This window comes from Triturus cristatus, chromosome 4_1 (assembly GCF_964204655.1).
Source record: "Triturus cristatus chromosome 4_1, aTriCri1.1, whole genome shotgun sequence".
In the NCBI taxonomy this organism is placed as follows: domain Eukaryota; kingdom Metazoa; phylum Chordata; class Amphibia; order Caudata; family Salamandridae; genus Triturus; species Triturus cristatus.
The window spans coordinates 175503392-175523121 of NC_140585.1; the positions used below are offsets into that span (position 1 = coordinate 175503392).

Here is a 19730-nt window from a genome sequence, read left to right on the forward strand (position 1 = left end):
ATCTCCATGGCGCGAGAAGAATTTCCATGCATCACTGTGCCGCAGCAAAAACTGACGCAGCATCTGTCGCTGCTGCAAAAATTGACGCATCTAGGGATCGTGGCTGAAGAAAACCAATGCAGTGCCGCTCGATTCCGCTGCAGCGATCACCGACACATCCCGGATTTCCACGCATCGCACCTGTGTGGCAGGTTTTCCCGATGCATCACCTGCGGACCGGAACCAGCATGAAGAATGGGCGCATCACTCCACATGCAGGCCTGATTCAATCAACCCTTCCTCTGCTTGCAGCAGGACTATCACATTGCATCCCCAAGATCTCAGGCGTTGACGCATCTCTTTGTCTCCGACTCTTCAGCTGTTTGGCCTTGTGAATCTTGACGCAACTACAGGTACTTTGTGTAAAAGTCACGCATCCATAGCTTTCTATGGTACAAGTTCTTGAAACCTTTTGCAAGTCACATTTTTAAAATGTGTATGTTGGATTTTTGTGGATTTGGTCTTGTTTAGATACAGATATTTTATTTTTCTAAACTGGTGTGGTGTCCTTGTGTGGTGTTTTCACTGTGTTACTGTGTGTGTTGGTACAAATACTTTACAGAGTGCCTTTGGAATAAGCATGTCTGCTCGTGCCAAGCTACCGAGTGGGTAAGCAGGGGTTATCTAAAATGTTTATCCCCCTTACCCTGATTAGAAGCAAGGGTCCCTATTTAGAAAAAGGTACCTACCATTGCCAACTTGAGACCCCCATTTCTAACAACCGTTTAAAAAAAAAAGATTAATTGCCACTATCTACCAGACAGCTCTGCTACAGAACCAGTTGAAGGGGTGTTGGCTCCACATTCATCTTCACATGAACTATAAAGATACTTGCCCCTCATGGACATTTTAGTGGTTCCAGTGACTGATGGAATTGTTTGGGATAAAGTTCCCTTTGATATATTCGGGCCTAGGGAGATGTAGATACCATATTAGCTTAGGCTTTTTATGGGTGATGTAATAGTATCTGGATTACATTCAGATGATTGAGATGTTAAAACTGTAAACTCCGAGCTCTCGGAGCTGGAATATTATACTGTTTTTGAGTCAGAGAATGTGTACATGGATTCTGCACATTATGGAGACATGTTCTTGTTATCATCAGTTTGGGCATCTTTTTCTGCATCACGCTACTGTCCAGTGCACCCTTTTTAATTACACTCAATTGGAACATTGCCACACTCCCCTCAAAGAAGTTCTAAAACATGCTTGGATACATTTACATAATTTTCAGGGTATGATACATCAGACGCAGCATCATATTACTTTAGGTTAGTCCCTACTCCTCCAAAGAAATATATGCTTACACATACCAAGCTCATATATACTGTTTTGTTTGTCACCCATTTAGCTGTCAAGAGCTATGATTATCATGGAGGCACTATTGGAATGAAATCGATTTGCGGTACCAAACTTTCGGGGGATATAAACATTGTTCCGTACATGTTAAATTCCAACACAGATGATCTTCCTAAATGATATGGTCCATCAGGCTATGTGTCTGGGACTGGCTTATATCAAAGACATTAATAGCGCAAATATTCCCTCTTTTGCCCGCTTTGAAAAGTGGAACAATATGGCAAATTATACTGAAGAGCAACTTAATAGTATGTTGGAGAATAGTACATTTAATTCCATACTTCCAGGTCCTCAAGGGTGGTTATTGTGGCCTGTGGACACAAATGGTTGCCATGTTCATTTTCTGAATTCAACAACGGGGTTCAGGGCAAGCAAACCCAACCATGAAATTCCAACTTACAACATTCAGGTATTGTTACCACCTATTCAGTGGGGACATTGTCAACAATGGTTGGAACATTCCGCACTTTTTGCAGTTAAACAACATCCTCTCTCCTGTCCGAAGATATGGATTGTCTGATTTTTATTTGGGCCCTAAGTCCCCATGTTCTAAAAGATTTATTTTGGCTACATATAATGAAATTTGGAAATTGTTACAAATGGAAGCTGATGCATGTTTAACCCCTTGAGTGCCCTTGATGAGATAGTCTCGTCATGGGCCGCGGTTGTGCTGTGCCCATGACGAGACTATCTCATCATGAGCCCCGCCCGCTAATGAAACGCCCGGCACAGGGCGTGGAAAGGGCGGGGCACACAAGGGGTTAAAATAAATTGATCAAGATAATTTGGATAAAGTGCCCGTTTTGTGTTGAAAATAGTATTAATACGCTGTTGTTTTGTATTTATAACTTGAATAACTAATCTGTAATTGATATCATGCAAAGTGACATGTCAACATTGTATCACAGGCAAAGTCAGCATAGATCTATTATGCAGTTCAGCTGGACACTACAAACCCCTCAAAAATGGGTGCGTACTCTGCTGTTACCTAAATATCACTCACCTGTCCTTTAATTTGACAGGCAAACAACAACTGATGGCAAAACAGGATGCTATGTTACTGCAGCTCTCATGTACATTAGCCGGAGCACCTTCTGCTGTCCAGTTAATAGACAGTGTAATTTCTTTACCAATATCAATATTTCAATTTACAGCTTGCATGACATATTTCCCAGTTGGTAGATATGAACGCCTAGGAGACAGCTTAATTTGTTATGGTAACTCCAATTTTCGTATTGTTGTGACGTTGCCAATAAGGAGATCTTCCTTACCCGAGCGGAATGGGACTCTCTGTTGGACATTCACTTTTTTGCAAACGCATGACTATTCATGGCAGATGTAATGCGTCAGTAGTGAATTTGGCTTGCTATCTAAAAGGAATCCAGCCCCCACAATACTCCCACTTGTTATAGTTCATTTGAATGGAAGTTATTTAATTCCTAGTGATCAGGACTGCTGTGGAATTCGAGCTAAGCTCCTCTAAATTTCGTCTGTTTCACAGCTTGTCACCTGTTGCAATAATGTCCTGTTTCCCCCCATGCAATGAGTCATAGATGGCTTATTGTGGCCTTCCATTCCAACTTTGCCTTTGGCAAGCCTTCGCCCACAACAGGCACTCGCACTGCACTTGTTTGCTGCATGGCTATACTGCAGCCTCTAATGAGTAGGTCCCAGTTGGGGGGCAGGACAAGGAGTGTGAAGGAGTGAGCGGCGGGCAAGCTAGCTCCTCAAAAATGGTGCGGATACAATCAGTGGAAAAGCAACAGTTGGGGCACTGATTATAGAATTACAGAATAGCTAAGCAACAGTAATCTGAAATGCAATCACAGTAAAGCTAAACAACAGTAATAGCTAAATATTGCCCAAGCAGAGTATACAACAAGCACACAGGAAAAAAGCATACAGAGTCCAAGAGACCTGCCGAGGCAGCAAGGGAGGAGATCCATGATCTGCTTCAAACTACTCTGTGCTGACAAAGCCTCAGGAAGGAGAAACACATGGAAATATAGTTAGCCTCTACACTGTGAAACAATCTAGCAGGCTGGGTTGGGCTGCTCCTACTACCTCAGGAGAAAACTGATTTATGGTAGAATATGCAAATGTACATGCTTTGTCAACTGGTTCATTACATGGTACTATGTAAACATTGCCTTCAAGGACACACAGTCTCTTGAGCTTCAGGTAAGACAAAACAATTCAGATTGAGCTGTATTTCCAAGAAAACACCTCCACCAGATCTGTGCCCAGAAGCCCTGCTCCACATTGTGAAAACAAGAAGTTATACATGTTTCTGGGTGCCCTAGCTATGAATTATTGTTTGGCTGAATTCTTGATAGAGGATAGCCCCAGGACACATTTCTCTAGTTACAGGTAGAAATTGGTATGTCTGAATGTAGTAGTGCAGTGATCAATGGCTGTATAGCTGGATAACAAAATACTCATAGCACTCACATAGGAGATTATTCTCGATGCATTGACTGAGAGCCTTTGTGGCCAATGCTTATTCCATCCTTAACACACACTTACTTTTATTGCAATTTGGGCAGACACAATCACCTTCCCTCGCAGCATTATTGGACCTCTTACATTCCCAATCATAGCCTAGGTGGATAGTTTCCCTTTCTTGGCTGCCACAACTGCAATAAAGAGTGTGTGGTTACATCAGCCACCTTCTTATGATTCTCTGATGTCCATCCCTCAAGTGATTTAGCTAATTATCAATCTTTGAGAGATCAGAATTGTGACTCCATCCTGAGCTGTACTAGGTCTATAGGAGTTTCACCCTCCTAGACTTAGAGGTAAGTTCTCACCTATGCATTTTCTCAATTACTTGGGTCTTGTAGTCTTTTAGTTGTGACCTACCATGTGTCACCTTTTTATCACTCTTGGTGGTCCATTTGGCCTCATTTAATCTCTATCTTTGACCTCAGCTCATTCAATTCTGTCAGCAATGTAGAGTATCGAGGAAAACTGTCTAATGGCGGCTTGAGCCAGGCTATCATGACCTGACTTGGAATCTATGATGATTCAGTCCCTTCCACCAATATCTTAAGCAATGCATTACCTCTGAGTTTTTAAATGCATTTAACAAAACAAACCTCACTTTTATTTCTAGTCCTAAAATGTTAAGGAATGCACTTATGTTGCTTGTTGCTGATAACAAGCCCCAGTCTGCGACAATCGTGATACCTAATAGGAGTTGTTCTGAAATATATGGCTCTGGTGGGATACTCAGGCTGTCATCAATAGAACCCCCACCATTGGCAATTATTTCCTTTGTGCATTGTCCCCTCTCTCTCAATTCAGTTGTTTGGAGTGTGGTTTTATGCTATTTGGTTTATTTTGTAACATGATATACATCACAGTCACATGCAGACTGGCCTAGTATTCCCTTTCCCTCTTCAAGGTGAAGGAGCTTGGCTGCGCTAGCTCAGGAATAAACAATGACTTCTCCTTTAACAACCATTACCCACTCAGCATAGAATGGGGATGTCAGCCACATTCGCTGAACCCATCCCAGCCAATGACTAATGGAACAGGCTGAATGACTGCTTCTGAGTGCATGGGACTTAGACATGCACTCACAAAATGTGCTATGGGAGGAATGAAACTGGCTCCTCCCAGGTTACTTCCGTCAGTGCTGCTGGTGTATTAACACTTCTAAAATGTTTTCAGAAGACACAGTTTTTTCCTGATATGCTAAAAAATGTCATTAGATTCAGCAGTAGCTTGCAATCAAACAAAATTGTCTTTAACCCCTTGCATGCCCGCCCCTTTCCCCGCCCAGTGCCGCGCTTTGTATTAGCGGGCGGAGTTCATGACGAGCTGGACTCGTCATGGGCACAGCGCCACCGCAGCCCATGACGAGTCCAGCTCGTCATGGGCACTGAAGGGGTTAAACAAACATTGGGGAGAACAAATCATAGTTGGCCCACAAATTTGGAATAGCCGCTATAAATATATTTGACAAGTATTCTACTAAAAGAGAATGCTTTTGTGTAAGGAAAACTCATTAGAGATTTTAAAATGAATTTTCTACCTCACTGCCAGCCAATGCAGTCCAACAACTGCTTTAGAATCATGATCAAATGTCCTTGTTGGTACATTGTCCTGATTGAAGGATTCTGAATACATTGCGGGGGATATTCTGAAGAACGTGCAATAATTATCGACAAAATCGGTTAATGCAATTTCACATATCGCTGTCTATCGCCGGAAAAAAGGACAAGAAGAAGAGGAAGATGCAGTTCAGTCCGTAGGAAAACAGGATCCTGATAACGGAGGTGATAAAATAACATCAACAACTGTGGAATGGAATATGGACAAGGTGAATACAATCGGAGTGCTGAGGAGGACAATGGAAGAGGTCAAGTGGCGCTGGAATGATGTAAAGTGCAAAACCAAGCAGAAACTCAGCAACAACCAGAAGGCAGCAATGCAGACTCGAGGTGGAGGAGTCCAGCACCACAGGAGGATCTGGACAAGATGGAGAAAATGGTGCCCACAGTCATCAGTTTGAAGATGGTGGCAGGAGTTGGGGGACCGGGCACTGCTCGACAGGAGCCAACACTACAGCAACAGGGTGAGTAATGAGCAGGGACTGGGGGGACGGGGGCAGATGGGTGCACAGTGCACACCCACAATGACTCTGGATCATGTCCCTGATCCCCTTGGCACAGTGCAGGACACCTAGGAACTGCAAGTAGGCCCCCATCGACTATGTACACAGAGGGGGCCCTCCCCACACATCACTAATATCACAACAAACCCATGCACATCTGCTGAACCCAGCAATGCTACGGGTCCGTGACCCACCATGACAATGCAATTGACACTGCATGATGATTAGCATGGCTGCAGTCCAATTATCATGACATGGTGCAAGCCACAACACTGAGGTGGCTGAGTGTGGACCACATCCGTATAGGAGCAGGTCACACTCTGACACATCCACGTGCACAAACAACCCCTGACGTCAACAAAACATCTGCGGACAAACCATGCCTAAGAGTCCCAACTCGCACCAAGAGCCCAATTTACCCAAGTCTGCAACATCTCAGCACTATATAAGCACAGAATTGAAAGGCACACCGCCTGAAAGGGTTAAGGGCCAGCAAAATGAGAGCTGCAGGGGCGACTCTCCCACAATGCAGCACACACACATAAGAAGCAGAGCACATCAACATTGACAACAATGTGGTACAAACTACAACACGTTCACAACCGAACAGAGGACACAACTGCTGCCGCTTGTGTGTAGAAACGGCCAATCACATTTGGCATAGCAGGGAAATGTGATATGATGATGTACAAGTACAAACCCACATCCGTGATGTTGTTGAAATGTCCACTGTCCCGCATCAAATAGGCAGCTCCTCCCAACCAGTCACAATGTACATTGTCATGCAGTCTGTATGTAAATGTGTACAATGCGTCAACATACATGTGAACACAATGTTAAACTGCATCTCCCCTTCACATTGCAGAGGGAGAATCAACACCTCCTGCAGAGCAGACCCAACAACTCTTCACTGATGACGAAGAGGACTTCCCCACCTTCTAAACCGATGCCCTCCAACAACTCATGGACACCCTCACCACACCACCCCCAGGAGCAGGGCAGCCCAGCTGCATCGAGGAGACCTCACCCCCTGCACAGACCACACAGCAGGAAGCACTAACCATCACGGCTGTCTCCCAGGACCCACATGAACAACACATGGCCTTCCAACGACGTGTGTTAGGGTGCCAGGAGAAGATGGCTGATCAGGAGCGGGTAGGGTTCGACTTCATGGCAGCCAAACTAGATGCCATACGTGGGTGGCTAAGTCCCATCAGGGACCACTTACAGTCCCTAACGGACACTCACAGTCTGCTCCATGCTCTCCAACGATCTATGTATGACATCGCTGGAGTCCTGGAGACAAGGACAATTGTCTAGTCAGAGTGGCTCCAGCAGTGTCATCCGGGAGTTGGGACACATCTGGAGGACCATGGAGAACATGGAGCGGGTGCAGGCGGAAAGAATGGCTGCCACGGCTGCACACCAGAGTGATGTAGCTGGGATCTACCATGCCCTGCAGATTCTCATCATGGTATTGCTGCCACAAGGCCTAGCGCAGATGAATGCTGCTGCTGCATTGACATCCACATATCCGCCCACTGATGTGTCAGTGCCACACAGTGCTGGAGACAGAACACCACCACCCACATGTGAGGCACATGAAATATCAGAGGATGAAGATGCGGATGATTCTGCCTTACTGGTAAGAAGGAAGCAGTTGCATTCATCTCCGCCATATGGACTGTTTCTGCTTGGTTCTGCCCTCTACATCATCACCTTCCACTGTCCCCCGATGCAATCTGCGACACTCACCTTGGACCTCAACATGGACTTCCATATTCTGTTTGGTCACCAATGACACAGCTATCAGACTGCATACTGAACTCTTCCTCTTCCGATGTACTTGTCATTCCCTGAAGGACTCTGGCTGGCCCTCCACGGGTCAACAATGTAAAGTGGGGTGTGTATGGCCCTGTACTGCTCCAGCAACAACACTCTACTGAATGTGCATTAAACATTCAAATTCACACAGATGTGTCATGTATATGATCATTCAAGTGTGAAAGTATGGATGAATGTAGGGTCAGTGATTCCCCCTTACTCATGTTGTGGGACTTGAGTCACAGGGTGCAACATTACCGATTGCGGTCTGGGTGGCGCCGACACTACAACAGAGACACATGCATTAGTTACTTTCTTGTCCAGCCCAGAACGGAACCAATGCCAGAGCCCTGGGGTCATTGATCACACCCCTACGTTGGACTGTCATACGCCAGGCCAGACCACTCCACTTACACTTACAGGTGGGGGATGACAATGCTACATGTCCCAGGTCTTCCCTGTAGTGATCTGCTGATCACAGGTCTAGTTGTCAGCATGCCACAGCTACTCCCTGAGGGCTGGTGTACACCCACACCACACCCATCCAGCACAGGCGTCACAGGACATGTGACCCTGCCAATGAAACAGGCCGGGAGCACGTGCTCAAAGCCACTTCCACTATCTATCTGAGTGTGTCTGTGTGGTCATTATTTATGCATGAGGGCCTAGGGCCCTACCACATCACATTCCCCACTGCCGGAGGTGACATGACGGCGTCCTGCACCACAAGACTGAATCATAAAGGGCCAATGACTTGCGGTGCACAGAGTTGGTGGCAGCCGAGGCACTTTGGCCGGCACGGGCCTACCGCCATGAGATGGTGACTTGCGGTGCACAGAGTTGGTGGCAGCCGAGGCACTATGGGCCAGCATGGGCCTACTGCCACGAGACAGTGACTTGCAGTGCACAGAGTTGGTGGCAGCCGAGGCACTTTGGCCAGCATGGGCCTGCCGCCAAGTGGCGATGACTTGCGGTGCACTGAGTTAGTGGCAGCAGAGGTGAGCGGGTGTGCAGCCTGAGATGATGCGTAGACCTTGATGCGCCGTCCTGTCAATCAAGATTCAATTTGAATTGTGAGCACAGCTGGACCGCAGAGTATGCCGATGGCAGCAGGCTGCACAGACATGACTCCACAGTGCGGTGCAGCAGGGTGCGCTGGGGGCCTGTGATGCGTAATCCAGCGATCGGCTGAGGACATTGCACTGGCACGTGGTGGGCACTCTTGGAGACAAGCTGGTGGTGGCAGGTGAGCATTGAGGCCTGGGTGAGCAGGGGCGGGCAGTCATCAATGGGCAGCAGACCGGTCTGGGGACCAGGGCTGGGGTACAGCAGGCGCACAGGATCGCGTAGGCACCACTGGTCACCACAGCGCCCTCGTGTCTGGGTGGGGGAGTGACGGTGCATGGGTATCAAGCTGATACAAACTGTGATGCTTACAGGCATGAGTTCTCCTTATTATAGATTTATTTTCCCCGCTTGATCAGGTAAGCGCCCTCTGCCTTAAGAACGTCCTTTTTCTGATACACGCTGCCGGTATGCAGACGCGTACTAATCACTAGTTCATGTTACTCTCCTGTTCTGATTAGATTGGCCTTACATTCAAGAACTGGCATTGGTTGATTTCCTATAATTGTTCCGAGCATTCGCTCGGCGGTCATCTTCGGCCGGTGAGTTCCTGTCCCTTATTTTGATTTTGTCCACCCCCCCCGCTCGCCAATTTAGTTGCGGCACTCATTGGTTTGTGGTGGCTTGACTAGTTTTTTCCTTCTCTCCTTTTCCTTTTTCTTTCCCCGGTTCCTGACCTTCCATCATTAATCCTCTTCCAAGTCACGTTGCTTCTTTGTCCCCCACACATATCCTTTTCCTCCACCTTTTCCCTTTCTGTTCTTCCCCTCTTTACTTAACTGTCCCCTTTTTGTTTCTTGCACAGGTTGATAAGACTTTTACCTTATTGCAGATTCCTTTTGACTCTCAAGCTTGCGACAAAATTAATTAAACCATCCAATTAAGACAGAGGTTCTTTCAATACCTTGCGCTAATATTATTCTACATGCGACACAGGTATGCCTTTTCCTTTTTTAAACCTCACAACTTATTTCCTCTCCTGTTCCCTTCCTTCTGCTGTTTCATTCCCCTTAGCCGTTCTCATAATTTTTCTTTATTTATACAGCACTCTTTCAACTAGGCCACCCAGGTCCTGATGATGATCCGAAATTAACAGGATCGAAACGTCGTCGACCCCTGTACATCAGCTTACATACGCCTTTGGCGCTTCTTGAGCTTTGGTTCTCCTCAAAAAATTGGAAATGACAATTTATGTATCGAAATGAATTTGTGTATGAACCTTTTTATCCTGTATATATTTGTGTTATCCTTTGTGCCTTTAGCTGTTGTTGTTCTTTCACATTGTCACTTGCGCCATCACTCCTGTACCACGAGCACAATGTACACTGTTCTTTAGGGTTGCCTTGACATTTATGTCTTACAGTGCTGTTATAACTGTTTTGTATATAATACTTTTTGGTCTTCTTATAAATACATGATGCCCACGGGCACATTGAATAATCATTTTTGAAGCTTTGCGTTCTTTTTTTCTTTTTTTCGTAATATCTTGGATATACATATTTAATTAATTCTAATAAATCCGACTGAGATATTGTTGCATTTATATGGTGGTGGCAGGTGTGCATTGAGGCCTGGGTGCGCAGGGGCGGGCAGTCATCACTGGGCAGCAGACCGGTCTGGGGACCAGGGCTGGGGTACAGCAGGCGCACAGGATCGCGTAGGCACCACTGGTCACGACAGCGCCCTCGTGGCTGGGTGGGGGGAGTGAAGGTGCATGGGTATCAAGCTGATACAAACTGTGATGCTTACAGGCATGAGAAATCCTGCATCATGAGACCATAACAGAAGTTTGTGTGACTGGGGTGGTGGAGCGAGCTAAAGAATAATGATGGATTAAACCCAGATCAGTTGACTGGGGGTGAGTGTTTGATTTGCTCAAATGCTCCGTCCATCATCCCCTTTGGTATTGCTTTGTTTGCCCTAAGTTGGCAGGGTATGCCCAGACGTGGGTCCCTTGCTCACTCTGCCACTGGGTTCAAGATAGCCTGGCTGATGAGGGTTATGAACCCGAAACCGGTCCCAGGATGCTTTTTTCTGGTCCAGGGAAGACATGACTTGGCAGTTCGGGCTGGACTGATCCCATGAGGCACAGGGTCAGACTGATTTGCATATGGCCATGTCTGAACTGGGGTGGTGGAGTGAGCTAAAGAATGATGATGGATTAAACCCAGATCAGTTGACTGGGGGTGAGTGTTTGATTTGCTCAAACGCTCCGTCCATCATCCCCTTTAGTATCGCATTAAATAAAGTGACATTTCTTAAACTGTTTTATAGCTCCACCTGTACATACAACTCAGTAGAGTGTTCTTGGCCCTTAGACAAATGCAGTTTGAACCAATTTACCAGCTTGAATGGGGAAAACAGACCAGCTGTGACCCACAGATCTCCCATCACTTACCTGGCTGGATATAAAGTGTGTTGGTTAATGATCAAATCCTGCCACAGAAGTATGACATTTTATTTAGATGTGGATTACAGTAATACCTTTCCCCGAAGGATGCCCAGGCACTTGAAATACACACTGTTAGTTTAAAAGGCTGTATTAATAGATTAAAGCCTGGTTTCAGTATACGAGTAAGTGCAATTGTAGATATAAACATTATGGTCAATAACATTAAGCAAATACATTTCAAACAATAAAAGTAGAAATCATATAGACATACAAGGCAAGGCAATCTTTAGATGAAATATATGTTGGAATCTCTTCTTTTATAGCCTTAACTAGTATCAACGTTAGCACCACAATCTTGCCAAAATTAGGAGCTTGCTGAATGGCACTCAGCTTAATTCAGTGTTTTGCCACTGTGCAGAATGCTTTGAGACGCAGGGCCAATCTGTATTAGGGGTATGTTGCTGTTCTTTCGAGCAGCAGATGGGTAGTGGCAGCAAGCACCAGGGTGTGAATCTGATGCAGACCATTATGGGGTAGATGCTTTCTCTGGAATGCTTGAAGCATCACTTTAGCTGCGAGGCTCTCGCTTGAATCTTACAAGCAGATTCTCATGATTATTAGAAACACAAGCCTGCTTATGTGTGATCTAAGGTGTGAATAGAAAGGTGAATTGCCTTTCTTATTTGTCTAAAATTACTGCGTTTCTCTCTAACTCTTATAATGTATGAATATATAGCATATGAACTCATTGATACGCCATCAACCTATAAGAAGGTATTGTTATATTGTCAATACATGTAGATGACCTGGTAAACAAAATCATGCATTGTAAAATATGCAAAAATAATAGTAAGTATTCAAAGAAATATATGCCTGGAGGGGAATAAAATGCAAGGCATACATCATTGCCTTCTACAATATTCTAGAAGATACCACAGTGTTTAAGTTTAGAATAATAATGCAATACACATGACATCACTTGGGAGGCACTTCTGGGAAACATACCATTAACATACAAACAGCCTTTCCCATTAACATATCATTGTATTGCCTGCAATCTAAGCCCTGATGCAGCAATGACATACATCATCTTTAGCAGCTTTTACTTCACTCTAAATGCTGGGTCCATCTATCCCAAACGTTGTAATCTTTATTTTGGTTTCCATTGCCCGGAGAATCCATTGCACCATGCCACCCCAAAACACACTCAAGCAGATACCATGGATCTCATAACTTATTCTCTGCTGATCAGATTTGAGCTCTTATTCAAAGGGACAAGAAGGCCCATTGCAGCAGATGTCTATCTTCTGTCCTGACAGATGTGACCTGGCATGCCATCCAAAGTGTCCAGTGATAACTGCAGACCGCCTGTGTTTCAGGAAATCTCTGTGGACTCACTCCCAGAATGAGTGTCATACTTTACCTGCCAGAGCTCTCTGCCTTCAGTTGATTCATTGAAGGCCCGGAGGCCGTTTATTGACAAATACTGCATTTTACTAAGATAATGTAAAGTTACATCACATTGCACCTCTCATGACTATATGCGTAGCACCTATTGCAAATGGGCTTGTCCCTGCATGAAGATCAACTGACCTTACCGGAGGTCATATGACGTGAACCCCTGTTCTGCATGATGCCATTGTATACATCGCCAGGCCTAGCGGTAGGTTCCATATTACGGCTCCTTAACCTGAACTTCTCGTCACCTTTCAAGAAGTGATTTCTCTCATTGGGTGTTAACATGTAGCAGCATTCAGAACATAACTGTTAGACCTGGCATCTTTGGCGTGGTTACCCCTGACATTTTGCCTCTACCTCCTGTGTTTTTTGATGCTATGCTGGATTTCGTTTTTGCTGGTTTAGATGCTTTGGGCACTTTGCCACTGCTGATCAGTGTCAAAGTGCAAGTGCTCCCTTGGTAAATTGTTATATTGATTGGTTATCCATTATTGGTATATTTGTTTCACCTGTTAGCCCCTAGTAAAGTGCACTGCGTGTGCCAGGGCTGGTGATTCAAATGCTACTAGTGGGCTGCAGCACTGATTGTGCCACCCACAGGAGTAGCGCTAAAATGATGTCTTAGGCCTGCTTGCAGTGCCTATGTGCAGTCCAGGACTGCCATGTCGACCTGGCCAGTGCACCCACTGGCCAGGCCTTATCCCTCCCTTTCTGTACATGTCAGGCATCCCTATGGTGGCCCTAGGTACCCCCCTGGGCTGGGTGCAGTGTACCTGAAAGGTAGGGCATGTACTGAGGTGTGTAACATGCCCTGGTAGTGAATTACAGCCATTTTCGTTTTTCATTGCTGAGAGGCTATCTTGCCCATAGGATAGAATGGGGAAGGCTGTTTACATGCCTATCTTCCCATAAGGGCAAGATGGAAAATCCAAGTTTGGTATCTCTGTGTTCAGAATTTAATTATACATCTTTTTAGCAAGATGGTTTTTAAATTCACTGTGTGAGAATAGCACTTTTTAGAAAGTAGCTATTCTCCTGTTTAACCTTCCTGTGTGCCTGTGTGCTGGTTGGCTGAAGGGTGTCATGTGATGGGCTAGGTGGCTCCAGGAGCCTAGATGATTCAGCAGTAGGGTGAATAGGGAGATCTGCTTTAGATGGGTGGGAGGAGTAGTCCCTGGGTTTGAATAGGGCTGCCCCTGACAAACACAATGCTGGCTCCACCCCCTGCTGGTCAGGCTGAGGACTCTGCCTCTGCTGGAACAAAGAAGGCTCCACCTCCTGCTGAGCGTCTAACGACCCTGCCCCTCACTCTGAAAGGAACCAGGTGCTCCAGAGCAGAGCACACCCAGGAACCGGTTTGAGCAGGGGAATCCCCCCACTGGAACAAAGAGAGACAAAGACTTGGAGGGGTATAAGAAGAGGACCCCAGACACCTAAACTTTAGATCACTTTGGAACTAAGAAGAAACCTCTGCCAAGGAGAAAGCTGAAAGAACTGAAGAGGAGAAGACTGACTGCTTGCTGTTTTGCTTTGCTGCCAAGGAGAGGGGAAGGACTTTGCTGTGTCCCCTTCTTTTGATTCTGATCTCCAAGGGCCTGAGAAGAGCTGGCTCCCTGTTAAGAAGTCCCAGGAACAAAAGGACTTCACCACCAGCTCCCCTGGAACTCTGCTGAGAGAGTTCTGACCTGCCTTGGAGTGCTTGCCCAGTCTTGGGGCCTCAGGAGGTCGTTTTGCTGTGTTTTGGGAGCTGGGAAGCAGAAGCGTGAAAAGAGTAACTGGTACCCAACGCATCATCCGATTGCGTGTTGCAAGAACGAGAGTGCGTGGAAAATTTCATCGCGGCACCATCGCAACACGCAGGGTCCCCGCATCGCCGAGTGCGTCGAGCATCGTCCCGAAGCGTGAAGATTCCTGACATTGCGAGGGTCGTCGCAGAACCAGTTTGCGAGCCGCACCACTGCCGGTGCGTGAAAGTCTCCAGTCATCGGGTGCGTCGACGCAGAGTCCCGTTCCGTGGCGCATCGAGAGTTGCGGCGCCGGAAGTCAACGCTGCGCCGCGCATCGTGCCACATCGAAGCGTGTCGCATCGAACCTGTGCGTGAAGCTTCCCCCTAAGAAACCTACGCAACGAAAGCCAAAGTCATCGCATCCTCCCCCTACAGATCGGAGCCGGCGCATCCACCTCTGCTGCGTGAAGCAGGGCTGCTGCAAAGCCTCCCCAGGATCTCAGGAGTATCGCATCGCCTTTGCCATCTTCCTTGTTATAGCTTTTGGGAACCTTATCGCAACTACAGGTACTGTTGGGCACGAAAGTGTCGCATTTTGTGCATTGAGAGTCGCATTTTGCAAGACACTGACTTTTACATCCTGGAGTACTTTCTGCAAACTCTTGAACTATCTTTAAAGTAACCTTTTTGAATTATATGTTGGTTTGTCTGTAGTATTTGGTCTTGTGAAGTTTTTAGTAAAGATACCTATTTTTCTAAAACTGGTGTGGAGTAAATCTGTGGTGTTTTCACTGTGTTACTGTGAGTGTTGGTACAAATACTTTACACATTGCCTTTGATAGCCTAGACTGCTCAGGCCAAGCTACCTAGAGGGTGAGCAGGGGTTATCTTAACAGTGTATCCCCCTTTCCCTGACTAGAAGCAAGGGTCCCTACTTGGACAGTGGTACCTACCCTGCCAACTAGAGACCCCCAGATCTAACAATAACACATATCAAATCAGTTGGAAGAGGAAACAATATCCCCATAACCGATGCAATAAAAAGTAATTTAGGTCATCATGTGGTTTATCATCATCAGGGGGAGATTACCTCAGTCCAGGCATGTAATGCACAATGCCTGTCAATGCCACCGGCCATCCGTGCTGTACGTTAGAGCTGTCTCAATAATCTCCCTCTGACATCAGTGCGGTTGTATGTAGCTTCCATTGGAAGACTTTAGCCTGAATAACCACACCGAAATCTGGCATTCACTGCAGTGACGTCACAGCAATGGCTAACCAAAGGCGTTCTGCCACCTCATCTGTCTCCAAGGGTGGCAGCAAAATTGGGATTGGAGGTCTCACCTGCTACCTCCCACCTCTCCTGTGTGTCCACAGCCCCACGGAAGACAGGAGAATGTGAGCAGCACTGTGCCTACACCAACACACCTTTCCACATGTCAGTGCAGGCCCAGGCCGAGAGGAAATGAAGCAGCTCTGACAAGCAGCTCTAACAGAGCCATGGTCGACACAGAGCTGGCTCTCGGCTCTCCTTAGCAGCAGGGGACCCAGGCAAACTCAAATTGTTGGTGATGGGGTTCTTAGATCGTGGCCAAAATATAAGCCTCAGAGATATCAAATCCGCTATATTGATGAATAGTATATTGACATGGTAAGTAATCATTACTACACTATGGGGCTTATTTATGAGAGGTTTGCGCCACCAGAGCGTCACTTTTTCTGCATGCAATGGTGCCCGCATTGCTCCTAAGCTACCAAAATGGTGCCCGCGCAAGGGGGAGGATTTTGGATAACTATGACGCATTCCAGCCCTTTCTCAGTGACACAGGGCAGCGCAGCAATGTGACTTGCTGTGCTGCCCTGCACCACCATTTTCGAAAATATGCCCTTTATGGTTATCTTATTTCATTGTTTTCTTAGCAATGCAGCACCAAATGTGGTGCATTATTTTCTTATATGGAACGAAGTCTATTTTAAAATCTGTATTAAGTTGAGACATGTTCAGTAACATGGGCAAATAAATGCTTTTTTATGAAGCATATACTATTGGCAAACAAAGAATTAATTAATTTTAACCATTTGAGTTATCCTATTTAAATGTATGAATATGTGGAGGACAGGTGTTCACTTGCTGTAAGCAACTAGGGTCAAAAGATCATGTTAATGAACATAAAAGAAGGACTGCTATCTTCTGAAAAACAGATTTACAATGCAGTGCTCCAACCTCTCTTATAAGCAATAACAGATGTTACTTGGTATTCATTATCACTTTTCTGAAGGCTTCTTTCACTTCCCTGTTTCTCAGACTGTAGATCATGGGGTTAAGCATGGGTATCACAATAGCATAAAAAACAGACACAACTTTATTCTGTGTTTCTGAATAACTAGAAGGAGGCCTCAGATAGATGAAGAGGACAGTGACATAGAACAAGCCCACCGCTGTAAGATGGGAGGCACAGGTGGAGAAAGCCTTCTTCCTTCCTGTAGCAGAGCTGATCCCAAGAATGGTGACGATGATATAGGTGTAGGACATTAGTGTCACCAGGAGGGAACCTGTGCCGAGCAGGACAGCGAGTGCGAATATCACTGCCTTGCTCTGGTAGGCATTGACGCATGCAAGACTGAGCACTGGGGGCACATCACAGTAGAAATGGTTGATCAGGTTTGATCCACAGAAGGTCAGTCTGACTGTGAGCACCGTATGTATCAAAGCCGTCGAATACCCACATGCGTAGACCATGATTACCAGTCGCAAACAAATTCTGCTTCTCATAATCGTTGAATAGAGCAAGGGATGACATATCGCCACATAGCGGTCGTAAGCCATCACCGCCAACAAGAGGTTCTCAATAGTTGCTAAAGAAGCAAAGAAGTACATCTGTGCAGCACAGCCCATGACTGAAATGGATTTCTTCTGCTTGAGGAAGTTGGCCAGCATATTAGGGGTGATCACGGTAGAGTAGCATAAATCTGTGAAGGACAAGTGGCTAAGGAAAAAATACATGGGTGTCTGAAGAGCAGGAGAATTCCATATGATGAGTATAATGCCCATGTTGCCAAGCAGAGTGATCAGGTACACACTGAAGAAGAGTCCAAAGAGTAGGACCTGCAGTACTGGGTCATCTGTGAATCCTACCAGGATGAATTCTGCAACCAATGTGTGATTCACCATCTCCATATTTTCCATTGAAGAGAGCCTGCCATGAGAATGGAGCTGTGTGGAATCAGTGGGGAGAAATATGTAGGTTACTGTTCCCATTTAAATGAACACGTGCAGTATTAAACTCCAAATCTTCAAACATACAAATATCCACCAAAATGTATTTGTGATTAAAAAGATACAAATATTTTAATGTTGGTGCACCAAGTTATAACACATCCAGGTGAACTTCAGAGCCATATTAAATTATTCTCCTATATTAACTCACCCTTAATTAAAATCTTTAAAAATAGCATGCACAGGCTTACACACTATGTAAACAATAAAGAGGATACATGTGAGATTGTTAGTGATTGATGAATTATTACACAGTGAACAAAGAAGAAAATCTAGTCCTACTTAAATTACAAAGTGTAGTACAGGAATTAATAAAGTGTTGAAAATGAAGTTGGAGGACTTTGGTCATCCAGGGCAAACTGACTGTGAGAGTCAATGAGTTCTCCTATTTCTGAGTTACATTTGATTTGAGGAGCATTTGTATTGCTAGGAGTAGGACATGGCTTTCACTTCTATAGGTTTTGCAACCTTGCCTCTAGCATAGGTAAGACACCTATTGTGCCACTCCTTGAAGTGTATTGGAGGAAATGTTTACCTGTGTTAACATATGGGACTATTCTTTGGGGATACAAGGCACTTACAGGCCTGCAGGGCAATGGGAATAGAATCTGTAGACAGCTTGTAGGCTTTCCTCCGAGCTACACAGCTTTTGCTGTTTATCAAGAGCTTGGATTAGAATATGTGGAAGACCAGATTAACTTGGATCCATATTACTTTAGGGCTAAATTTGGTGTAATCCCCATGCAAACTTTAACAGGGGGGTGATGGACGACTACTTGTCCTGCGATTTGAACTACCTGTATCCAATGGGTGGCCGATCCCAAGTGCGTGAGTGAAACTCTTGAGACTAATGACCTAAAGCCTTGTGAAATAACCAAAATAGATAGGACTTGGATTGCACGATCCTATCTGAGCTGGAGGCAGAGCAAAAGAGAGGTGGTAGAACTGGCAAAGACCCAGGATCAATATTATGTCTTGATCCAAACCAAAATAAGTATGACGCAGTACCGGGATTTTGTGATTTACAAATGGGACAGGACACTTTTAACCAGATTAGGAAGGGGATCACAAGATGTTACCTTTGTTTTTCTCTTGAACAGTAGGATTACTCATCCATTCTTATCTGTCCCTGCGATGAAAGTTCCCCCCAGAGACTCCTTCATTTTATGTTTTTCTGTAAATTCTATTGTTGTTTTGCCATGACCTTCCTAATTCATACTTTGATGGGCTTTGGCCTGACTAAGTGCAGACCAGCGTTATTGTATCCTAAATTGTTGAGCACACCAAAGGTTTGCCATAGTGTTTGTTCTTTTATGAAATGCCTTTCATGTCAGGAAGTCCATGTTTTTCTGGATTCAGGTAGTGTAGCCCTCTGTATATTGTAAAGTTATTGTAAAGAGAGAAGGTCATGATTGTAGCTTGGGCCCTTGTCAAAAGAACAGATGTCTTAAATGCTTCAGCTGTACAGAGACAGCCCAAGACATCTTTAGAAAACTTGTCAGAATCTAGCATGAAAGACAGTATTGATTCCAGTGGATAAGAAAGATTGGTGTTGGCACTATCGAGCATGTGTGAGTCTCTCTAGACGAATCTCAAGCAGTGCATGCAAGGTAGAAAAACATGAGAAAATGGGTGTCTGCCAGAGCAAGTGAATGTGAGTAGCAGTCTCAGGTGCAACAAATAAAGCACTGTGCATAGCATCATAGCAGGCCTGTAGAAGCCAAGCACCAGTTACTTTCTGATAAATGGTAGTCTGGTGCACATGAAGAGCATGAATGTGCTTTGAGTTGCAGCAAAAGAAGAAGAGTTTTCATGTATAGGATTTGTATAGTGCAAACCAAGCTACAAAGTGATGTACAATGATGTGAGATGGTTAAAAGATACATAGCATAACCAGAGAGGGGCTAT

The 19730-nt window shown here is 45.3% G+C and overlaps 1 protein-coding gene across 1 annotated transcript; it reads right to left on the minus strand.

The window, feature by feature from the left end:
• Positions 1-16793: 16793 nt before the first annotated feature.
• LOC146853840 (olfactory receptor 5G3-like) lies at positions 16794-17732 on the minus strand. Its single transcript, XM_085650412.1, has one exon. The coding sequence runs from the start codon at positions 17730-17732 to the stop codon at positions 16794-16796; it is 939 nt and encodes a 312-aa protein (XP_085506538.1).
• Positions 17733-19730: the final 1998 nt, after the last annotated feature.

Excerpts from the sequence above, each read along its gene's own strand:
- LOC146853840 (XM_085650412.1), bottom strand. The coding sequence starts at position 17,732 with ATGGAAAATATGGAGATGGTGAATCACACATTGGTTGCAGAATTCATC.